At 40.1% G+C, this 10,815-nt stretch overlaps 2 protein-coding genes across 2 annotated transcripts; both read right to left on the minus strand.

Annotated features, from left to right (window-relative positions):
• Position 1: 1 nt before the first annotated feature.
• LOC113162490 (nuclear distribution protein nudE homolog 1-B) lies at positions 2 to 6,142 on the minus strand. Its single transcript, XM_026360639.1, has 9 exons — positions 5,982 to 6,142; positions 5,507 to 5,629; positions 5,242 to 5,395; positions 4,747 to 4,895; positions 4,431 to 4,567; positions 3,902 to 4,078; positions 3,722 to 3,807; positions 3,442 to 3,596; positions 2 to 3,130 (listed from the first exon to the last, which is right to left on the minus strand). Exons 2-9 carry the CDS (start codon positions 5,590 to 5,592, stop codon positions 3,037 to 3,039), a joined length of 1,038 nt encoding a protein of 345 aa, XP_026216424.1. The 5' UTR covers positions 5,593 to 5,629; positions 5,982 to 6,142; the 3' UTR covers positions 2 to 3,036.
• Positions 6,143 to 6,559: 417 nt separating this feature from the next.
• On the minus strand, positions 6,560 to 10,586 carry LOC113162687 (pannexin-1). Its single transcript, XM_026360965.1, has 6 exons — positions 10,403 to 10,586; positions 9,394 to 9,515; positions 9,049 to 9,248; positions 7,566 to 8,070; positions 7,322 to 7,481; positions 6,560 to 7,199 (listed from the first exon to the last, which is right to left on the minus strand). The coding sequence occupies exons 1-5, from the start codon at positions 10,581 to 10,583 to the stop codon at positions 7,332 to 7,334; spliced, it is 1,158 nt and encodes a 385-aa protein (XP_026216750.1). The 5' UTR covers positions 10,584 to 10,586; the 3' UTR covers positions 6,560 to 7,199; positions 7,322 to 7,331.
• Between the last annotated feature and the right edge of the window lie 229 nt (positions 10,587 to 10,815).

Consider the following 10,815-nt stretch of genomic DNA (forward strand, 5'->3'; position numbering starts at 1 on the left):
TTAATGTTTCTGTCTTGGTTAGTACAACAGAATTTTATTCAATTTAAAAAACAAACAAAAAAAAAAACAGCAGCAGACCAACAGGCTAAATGCTGGATTTAGTACTTCAGGCACATACAGTTTAAAGTCTGAATACAGAAGCAGCTCTAGAGGTGCTGCATCCAAACACCTATACACAGTGTTCAAAGATTACAATTCTAGTTAGCTCATGGTCCTTCAACAAGCAGCAAAGATGAGCAAAAACTGCTTCCCTCGTGTGTGAAGTCAGTTCGTACACAGAGGTTACTGCATACAGTACAGTGTATGCGGACTGGTATTTACAGGTGATATTATGTACTTGAGTATTTGCTTAATGAGCAGTTGTATGGCAGTAGTGAGAACTCCTAATTTTCACCTCTGGGAAGATGCTGCAAAAACTATTTCTCCATATAGAATGTTTGTTACCAAAAGGCAGGAGATGTATAGATTCAATATAAATTATATATACCTACACAAATATACTATGAACTGTGCTTATCTTTCACCTGCTAAAATCTATTATTGCTTTGTTTTTCCCTGTTCACACACCATATAACCCTTAATGACAGACAGGAGGTCGCACATGCAAAGAAGACAATTATCATGCACTACATTCAGTAGTGCACGTACCAATCTAAATCCTACACTCATGATCAGAGTAATAAATGTGTGCGGTGTGACAAATCCTGTCCTTCACATTTATAAGCTTTGCATACTAGAAAACTTTTTAAAAATTAAACCAAAAACTAATTGCTGACTCTGATAAAAGGCAGCGTAAAGCTAAGAGCCTGATAATAAGAGGAATAAATTTAAACTATTACAGCAGAGGATACAAACCAAAGAGGCAGCGATGGCTAAACCATCCATTCATGGCAGCAATTCAAGCTACAATATGCAACTTTTAGGAATCATTCTAACACTAGCAAGAGATTTAAATCCATTACTGGAATTTTAAAAACTTAATTGCAACCTGACTGCTTTCACGTCACCTCAACTTTGCAACTGGACCTCTGTGTAATTGATCTAGCTCTTTCACATTAGTATCTGTGAGTAGAGCTACATTATTCAAGCACACAGTTTAACAAACAAAGACTTTTACTAATTATTTTTATATCAGGTTTACAAAGAAAAGAACGTAACCTCTGATTTATATACATTCCCCTCCAAAGGTATTGGAACAGTGAGGCCAGTTCCTTTATTTAACTGTACATTAAAAGATCAATATGAGACAAAACATTTCAGCTTTGATTTTCAGGTTTTTATATCTGGATCCAATAAACAACTTAGAAGATAGCTCCTTTTGTTTGAACCCACCCAATTTTTCATGTGAGCAAAAGTATTGGAACATGTGACAGAGTTTTGTTTCCCAGGTGTCCTATTACATTGATTATTCTAACAATAAATAGCACTGAATGTCTACTCTCAGTTTCAGATTTTTGCCAGTTCAGACTGGATTTAAAGTTAAGTGGTGTAACCAACATGAAAACCAGAGAGCTGTCTATTGGTGAAAAATAAGCAATTGTGAAGCTGAAAGGAGATGGAAGAGCCATTGTACAAATGAGAGCTGTGAAGAAAGACCCTAAAACAACTGTTTTACAGCATCAACCTCCAGACAGTGGAGGTATCACAACCTTCTGTTCACAGAAGACATCATGAACAAAAGCACAGAGGCTACACCAGAAGATGCAAACCACTCATTAGCAAGAAGAACAGGAAGACCAGGCTGGAATTTGCTGAAAAGTACAGAAATTTGTATATGCTGCAAGTTTTATAGGCTATGGTTGTTTTTTATGGACAAAGATGAGTCTATACCAAAGTGATGGAAAAACTAAAGTTTGAAGAAAGAAAGGATCTGTTCATGACCCCAAACAGACAAGTTCATCTGTGAAAAGTGGAGGTGATGTTGTGGCTTGGGCTGCATGGCTTCTTCTGAGACAAGCTCAGTAATCTTCATTGATGATGTAACACATGATGACAGCAGCAAAATGAACTCGGAAGTCTACAGAAACATTTTGTCTGCCAATTCAAAGAAAGATGCAGCCAAACTGATTGGGAGATCCTTCATCATGCAGCAAGACTAAAAACCCACTGAAGAAACAACAAAGGAGTTAATCAGGGGCAAGAAGTGGAAGTGAATTTAGACTGGCAAAGTCAGTGTCCAAACTTAGACTGTATACAGCAGGAATCTTACCTGCGAAAGAGGAGACTAAAGGGAGTAACCACCCAAAACACACAACAACTGAAAGAGGCTGCAATGAAAGAAAAATGCAAATGATTGGTGAAGTCAAGCAAAAGATTTGCAACTAAATATTAAGTCTTATTCACTTTAATCCATTTTAAGTCTATCTGTTCCAATAGTTTTGCTCACATGAATAATGGGTGTGTTCAAATAAATACAAACTGAAATGTTGATCTTTTCTCTCATATTCACCTTTTGATGTCAAACCGAAATGTTTTAGTCTACAGCAAAAATAAAGGAACTGGACTCACTGTTCCAATACTTTTGGAAGGGGGTGTATCTGACCAGGTTTGCATTCATCACAGCTTTGGTTTAGTCCTGGTCATAAATATAGTATTTGTTTTGCACCAGGTTCTTTATCCATGTACCAGAGTCACATCTAGTGGCTGTTGATAGATTTAACTTTCTATTTTTGAGCCGATCAATGATGAAGTACTGTAGCTGCCCTATGTGCATTTTCTGGGAGCAGTGATGTTTCAAAAGCCCTGCTGTCCTTGATCAAACACAGAAAGCAAATCAGTATACTGCAGGTCAAAGATACAGTAGAAGAAATGGTGTGAGCAGTAGGTTTTGCATTCCTTGATTTTACACAAGCTGTAGTTCTGCTTCCTTTGACAGACACAGTGTGATACTAAAAGTTCATGCGCCGATTATGTGATGTACGAAGAGCGGCTTCCTTGTTCAACACTTCAGCAGGGCATGTGGTGACAAAGGAAGACAGCTCAAAGTCCCATTGCTTTAGTTTGTTTTGGCTGAGGGTACTGAAGGAAGGAGATGGCTCATAGCAGGATTTTGACCCCTCCTTGTGGGGACTGGGCACCCTGAGAGAGACTTCTTGGTGGAGCTGGTCCAAACTCCAACCGCTTCACTAAACTGCAAAACAAGTAGTGCATATTCACATGAACACATTTTAAATGATCAAATACTTCTAACTCATATTCTCACATTTATTATTATGCAGATTTTATGTGATCAAATCTAAAAGAACAAAGGAAACAAAATGGGCACAAGCAACAGTGCAGAGCACCAACACCTTTGATTATTATTGATTATACGCTACAACTGTAGCAACTGTACAATTAATTAAACAGTTATACCAAAGAATTAGGTAGAAATATATACTTTTGTAAAATAACATTTGTAGTTCTTCACTTTTAGATTTTAAATGTATTTTTTCCTCTCACCTGTCATACTGAGGAGGAGGGCTCATGCTGGTAGTTTGGACCTCAGGGCCCGTTTCTAAACCAGAAGGACTACAAGGGGCAGCAGAAAGTGCCGGTCTGCTGACAGGGTTGTCGTACACAAAGTCTCGACAGGATGCCAATTTGGATTCCAGATTCTGGTACATAAAAAAAAATAATTAATGAATAGCTGAAACCCAAAATTATAGTTATACTAATCATTTCAGTAGTGTGGGGATATAATCACTGCATGCAGGAGCAGTATAACCATCATATCTCTTACTCCAACTTTTCTCAGAAGTTCTCCTACAATGTTGAGTGCAGATATTCTAGCTGACGTAGTGAGGGGAGTCCCTGTTAAGCCGTCCCCTAAAACAAAACAATATGAGCAGGTGAACACATAGTTAGTTAATATAAAGTGGGCTGGCATGATTGTAGTTATTGCTATGGGAGATACGTTTACCTCGTCGAATACTGGAAGCAGGGGGCGTGACAAATGAGCTGAGAGGTTTGGAGGGTGTGACTGGGATGGATGTGTTACCAGGCAAGTGGCACCCCAGATCTAGTCGGTCTGTGTCTTTACTCAGGCTGCTGGATAAACGTCTTTCCTTCTGACGTACAGCCAGCTCCTGGCGAAGGTCTGCCACAAACAGCAAAACCATACATGTCAGAGACTTCAGTGGAAAATGTTTGTAAAAAAAAAACTGTGGCATTCATTACATTTGCTGTAGAGCTTGAAGTTCATTTTCATACTACAGAGAAATTAAAGAAAAACATGAACATGAATCTCTGAAAGGAGGAAAAGCACAGCTCACAACATTATAAAGTATATCTAATCAGTTAAATATAAATTAAACATAAAAACATCTAAAGACATCTGGTGAATTTAGGCAACACAAACTTCTAGAAGAATAAAACTACTTGGCTCAGATACAGAAAAAAAAAAAGGACATAAAGAGAGAAATTCATAGTGAATCTGTGTGCGTACGTACCTCTGGCCTCATCTTTCAGCCTTTGAACAGACTCAAGCAGGTTCTCTTTCTCATCAAGCTCACTTTCAAGAAAGGCATTCCTCTCAATAACGTGGTTCATCCGCTGCTCAAAGTCTTCCAGAGACATGATGGTAGCCCTGGGACAGGCAGAGTGGATAGGTCAATAAAAGTTAGCGACACTCAATGATTATGTGCTGGTTCAGCATACTAAAGCCTAACTATGTGTGTGTACAGTATGTTCACTAAACACAGCCAGTTGGTCATTAACAATAATTAAGTCACCTAATAAGGTAATAACATAAGATCTCTTGCTGACCTTTTGGTTCTCTCCAGGTCATCGTTGGACTGCTCCAGCTCTCTGATGTATTTCTGCAGGTGATCTCTAACGGCTTTAGTCTCTGTGAGATCTGCCTCTAGGGTTGAGATGTGTCGCAAAGCATCCGAATGCTGGGCCTCAAATTTCTCCTGCATAAATCCGCCAGACATAAAATGAACACTGACAACGGCAGCTTTGCTATGTTTATTGATTCGTTGTCAGCACACTTGCTAACATATTTTAATAACAGGATCAGTGTATTTTTAAGACATTAGCTAAGGTCCCTTCCCTATGGACGGCTGAATAAAAATAGCAGCTGGTTTAAAGCAAGGCAGCAGCAGTGATATAAATTTGGGTTGGCTATAAGCCGTCTCTGTGTGTGGGTGTCTCTTTCTAGGGGGCACTGTAACATCTTTTTCATGTTGCTAACTGGAGCACCACAGCACTATCCAGGTCTAGAGGGGCCAAGGCCTATTTATATTCAAGGTGCTCTACCTTTATGTTTTCCAAATCCATGCGAAGTCGGTTGTTGTCCAGCTGCAGCTCTTTGTTTCGACCCTCACACTGCTTCAGTTCAGTTTCCAGTTCTGCCTCATAGTCTCGACTCATCTGCTGAAACTCCTGCAGCTCCTCCTGAGCCTCTTCAGCCCTGATTACAAAACAGTGTTTAATTTCTCCCGGAACAACTCAAATGTTTTATTATTTAAGACACATGACAGACGAGATGATTAACAAGCGGTGTGGAGCCTAAAATTGTTACCTTTGCTGATGTCTCACTGCTTGCTCCTTCCAGAAGCCCAGCTCCTCTTCCAGGGATGCAAACCTGTGTACTGATGGCTCTACCATGTCTGCTGTTCTGAGTCACGATGATGAGACACCTCAACTAAAACATAATATCACATTAAAGCTTTTAATACGAGGGTAATGTGACATAAGCATGAATATCCTTTCAGTTCAATTCACGTTAACATTAGCGGATGCTAACTAGACTAGAGGTTAGCTAATATATGTCACCGCGATAGATTTTGTCAATGTAAAGTAAGGGAGAGACAAGCAATAACTACGTCGGAGGTTTGTGCATATCTAGTCAAGTAGATAATAAAATTGCAAAGGCGAAAAGTGAAAGCTTTAACTTGGCTAACTTTTCAGCTAAGCTAATGTAGCTAGCTAAGCCACTTAACCAGATGGGCTATCCCAAAACAAAACAGGAATTATCAGAAACCAAGCGCACTCACCTGACCAGAAACGGACGATTAAAACATGCTAAAGCTAACAAATGTATTTCTAAATAATGCAGAATATTGCGGATGGTATAAAAACTGTATTGTGACTTCTACAAACTAATCTCTAACGTTACGCCGATGCTCGACTAAACCAAATACAAACGATGCCTCGGTTCTCGGACGCCATTGGACGATGCGGGTGACGTTTCAAATATTGTCCAATCAAATCCTTGAACGCACTTGTAGCCACGGAAGGTGGAGGCTCCAAAAACAGGACTCCAGAGCTGAGAGCTCGTGTTCTGCTGCAGCGACAAAGACACATCTAACACAAAGACACGTTCATGCACTGTGCAAGTTAAATGGACTGTTTTGTTTTGGACTTACATTTAGTTATTGTTTGATGCTTATTATTTCTTCCACCTCATTTACAGAGGCGCAAACTATGTGCACACACATCTCTCTCTCTCTCTCTCTCTCTATATATATATATATACACAGTATATATAGCTAATGACTTTTAATAAAATAAAAAACAAGGATACTGACAATTAAACATTCTTTAATTGGGTAAGTCCCCATGACATCCTAAAAGCCCTTATTTTTTTTACAATTATTGAGATTAAATTTTCCCAAAGACTATTCAAAAGGATATTCAACTTTTAGCATGTACATAAAGCTGTCGATAACTAGCTTTACACACAAAGAATCTTTACTTTACAATTCAAACATAGTTTCTCCAGTGGATTTTAGAATTCTTGTAGTGTCTAGCCATTCGTGTTCATTTTAAGCTTAGTTTGCATGAAATGTTTTCATAAGTGTACTTGATTGTCTGATTACCACACCCAAATTACCAGAACATCTAATCCCAGTGCAGAAGAACTTCCCTGATTCTATCATTAAGGGTAGGATGTATAAGGCCCTTGCACCGGAAGATTTAATGTACAAGGAAAATGGCTTCATTTGAATGGAAGGCATTTCAAATCCTGAGAAAAGTAGGCATGGCATAGGCATAGACAGTTTATGTTTCATGTTAGGTTAGTTACAGTTCCCTTTCAAGCAAGCAAGGACGCGTGTCCCTGGGATATTCACATACAGTATATGAATGGACATAGGTTTCCTCTGACTGACACATCATTACACTGATGTGAACAAAAATTCACATTAAAGTAAGTGCACAAGCATGTCCTCAAAATTCTTCTTTCCATCAGGTCACTAACGACGCAGGGAGTACTGCAAAAAAAAAAAACATGTTTAAGGTTAAATCCATCTCTCAATGAATTTAATGCACTACAGTTAACATGCATTTTTTAACCAAATTTAGCTTAAGAGCGAGACTTAATTTCCTTTCCTACCTTAGAGGAATCAATCTTCAGGCTTATTAGTATCTTTGTTGTTTCTAAGTGAGCGCATCTTCTTACTGTCTAGCACGTCAGTCTTCACCTGACCCAGAGTTCGTAGTAAGCACATGGTGTCGAGCCCCTCATCACCTGCCTCTTGCAGCAACTCAAGCACCTGTTAACAACACATTTTAACTTTAAGCTTTTTCAAAGTCAAATCAAATATAAGCAACAAATTTAACCACCACACTAGACCCACCTGCAGACATTTAAAAGATTTCAGTTCGCTCAGGTTCTCCTGCAGGAACAGCAGATAGATACTGAGGTCATTGTAGAAAGGTGTGACCACACCTAAAGCACCAAATCCTGGCAGCATCTCATAAGGCCGGAGGAAGCTGGAGCTTTGGCGAGCTGGTCCAAGAGCAGCGTATACCACCAGTGGAGCAAGAAGCGCATACACCAGCAGGTTGATGTAGCTGAGCAGCCTGAAGACACCCACTGCTACGAGCTTGCATTGGACCTCAGGCGGCACCATGCTGTTGTTTTTCAGCACTCCTGTCCGCAGGTCACAGGGAAACTCATCGGTGAGAGAGGCCAGACCGATGTAGTAGCCAAGGTAGAGGCAGCCCAGCAGGAGGATCAGCAGAGTCAGGCTCCGACATGCCAAGTACTTGACCACAAGGCCGTGACAGAAGCGCTTGGTCTTCAGGTACTGCTCCACTAAAGGGTACTTGAAGCAGCCCTCAGTCAAGTCCAAAGCACTGCTGTAGATATAGGTTAGCTTAGTATGAAACTGAGTTTTTTTATACAGATCATATACCAGCAAAATAAAAGGAAAACCTAATAATATCATCATTTGTTATTTGAAAGAAACACAGCATGAAACAGAGGGTTGCTTAACTGTACTACTAAAGTAAATGCTTATTATATTTCCAAACAAATACTTGTGTTCCATAAAATTTGAAGACCGTCATATAATGACCTCAGTTTTATTCTAGTAATTTTCCCACTGCTCACACACTTACTGCTGGACTGGGGTTTTGTTTCACATTCTGCCTCACCGTTTCTCACTGCATTTGGGTTCCACTATACTCACCAGAATATAGACCTGATGAAAACGAGTATCAGAATTGTTACGAATGGCTACTGTATATGCAGTATATGTGTTTTCAGCCCTGTCTGTTGCTGTAGGTTCTTTAACACAACCACTGATGAGCACCAAATACAGAAAATGTCCTTTTGTACATGTAATGACTTTAAAGCTGCTCGACATTTTATGCAAACAATTGATCAAACTACTATGTGTAATAAGAATGCCAGGGAATGGCAGCTCTCTCCCCGCCTGACTGTTTTAACATATTTTACTTCATTGTTTTGTTTTTTTTGGCTCATAATTGGTTTAATTACTGTTTTTGTTCAGTCTCATTGTTCTCACCAACACAGAAGCACTGTCCAGGAAAACATGGAGAATTTTACAATGAAATAGTTTTAGAAGCTATCCACTTCATTGCTGAAGTCTCATATTAGTTTTCGGTACACATTTCAATTCATTTTTGCACAGAATAGTTAAAAAAATGCCCGAAAATTGAACATTGCAGATTTAAATAATATCCTGCCCAGCAGATACTGGTCACAAGTCAAGATGCGCCCATACTACATGTTTACATGTGTGTAATCACATCTCCTGCAAATACTGACTAATAGTAAGTAAAACTGACAGTATATGACAGCTTGGTGTCTACCTTCGAGTTTCTTCAGGTGCATCCTTGTTATCTAAGGACGCCACATTCTTTGCCAGTTTGATGCCACGATTATAAAAACGATCCAGCTCCTCCATGATGAAGTTAAGGTCAGAGGAAAGGTGCGGAGCTGCAGTAAAACGCCAGAATAAGGCAGGGATGCACATGAGGGTTGCCAGTAAGAGCAGGATGTATGGGAAGAACTGGCGTAAACAGTGGCAGAGAAAACAGAACAGAAGAAGAGAACATATTATAAAAGCTGACTTTTTTAACTTGATTATTACTGTGAGGTATAGTATCAGCGTTAAAAGTATGCCAGTGTACAGTATGTTGAGGGGACACCTGTACCTTGTGGAGCCATAGTGGTGAATTAGCATCTTGTTGCTGCACTGCTGCCCAACAAAAGGAGTCCGCGTACGCTGCCTGTTTCAAGGAGAAAGTATTCGGAGAAAAGCAGCTGATCTGGGTACCTGGACGAGAAAGTGAGAAATTATTCAGAGCTGACAGAAAATATTGATAACTCATCAAAAAGAAGCAAACTCCACATCATGTGTCTGTCCTCCCTTCACTGAGCACATGGCCTAATTTGTTGAAGGCTTTCTTTCAGAAGCTTTATTTCAATAATGATCCTCTATTATGGTTCAGTCAGGCATGTGCAGTTCACAAAAACAACCCAGATGGTCGGCGGATGAATATTTCAGCAGTTAAGGGCCTGTAGTATTCTAAGATCAAGTTTTTAAAAAGGGAACAATGTCCATGACTTGATTAACACATCACATCACGGCTATTTTCAGCCTCGGTTACCAGGTCACTGGAGATGATTGGGTCATTTTAGTGTTGCCTTTCAGAGGATAATAGATAGAGTTGCAACTAACTTTTTCAATATTAATGAATAGAAAGTAGATAAATTAGCCAAGCAAGGTTTAAATCAAGAACGTATAATCAATATATATAGCCCATATTAAATTGTCAAAGTCAGAGGGAAGAGTATTGTATGGAGGAAATGAGGTAGGAGCCGGGAGAGAGAAGTCATGATAGAGGACTTCAGAGTCTGTCAGTATGTGTAGCAGCTTATGTGCCCACAGTTACATCATCCTCATCCTCATCATCCTCATCATCATCATCAGCAGCAGCAGCAGCAGCAGCAGCAGCAGGGCATGGCTGCCTCCACAGAAGGGTGGAGACCTGAACCACACCTTATGCAGCTTTCACACCTCTCTGTCTGTCTGTGCATCACACTGGATGTAACTCCCCTGCTGTACATCACATAAACACACCGCTTCATCCACAGTTAAGTGAGGTTTTAACTGCACAGGATCAGTTCTTCACAACACGATGACACATCGAGACAACTCACCGACGGACACCTCTTGAGCAAACGCGAGAGAGATGAGAAACAAAGGCAGTCCCACCGCTAGAAACGTGACTATCTTGTCTATGGCCAGCTCCAGACGAACCCCTTTGTACTTCGCCTCCGTGGGGTCCTTCAACAGAAAGTCGGAGAAAACGTACTCCGTGGCTAAGTGGGCAATCGCCATGACGAGCGTGAACAGAAAGCCGGCGACTGTCTAATTGTTGGTGTTGTTGTTGTTGTCAGACGCTTTTCAATTAAAGCCAAAAGCGGACAGCGTCTGAGGTTAAAATGAACGGAAGAGCTCTTCTGCAGTGTAGAAATGTGAATAAGGCATAAAATGCGGAGCAGTTACTGTTTACATATCTCCATTCTGAACCGGGACAGATGGTTGGACCTGTCCCGTTACTCCTGATTAA

This window comes from Anabas testudineus, chromosome 1 (genome assembly GCF_900324465.2).
Source record: "Anabas testudineus chromosome 1, fAnaTes1.2, whole genome shotgun sequence".
NCBI lineage: Eukaryota > Metazoa > Chordata > Actinopteri > Anabantiformes > Anabantidae > Anabas > Anabas testudineus.

Coding starts and splice junctions, on each gene's coding strand:
- LOC113162687 (XM_026360965.1), bottom strand. CDS start 10,583: ATGGCGATTGCCCACTTAGCCACGGAGTACGTTTTCTCCGACTTTCTG. Junction 9,249..9,393: donor CACCACTATGGCTCCACAAG/GTACAGGTGTCC, acceptor TGTTTACGCCAG/TTCTTCCCATACATCCTGCT. Junction 7,482..7,565: donor AATCTTTTAAATGTCTGCAG/GTGGGTCTAGTG, acceptor TGTTGTTAACAG/GTGCTTGAGTTGCTGCAAGA.
- LOC113162490 (XM_026360639.1), bottom strand. CDS start 5,592: ATGGTAGAGCCATCAGTACACAGGTTTGCATCCCTGGAAGAGGAGCTG. Junction 4,568..4,746: donor GACCTGGAGAGAACCAAAAG/GTCAGCAAGAGA, acceptor TGCCTGTCCCAG/GGCTACCATCATGTCTCTGG. Junction 3,131..3,441: donor CCTCCTCCTCAGTATGACAG/GTGAGAGGAAAA, acceptor CTTGTTTTGCAG/TTTAGTGAAGCGGTTGGAGT.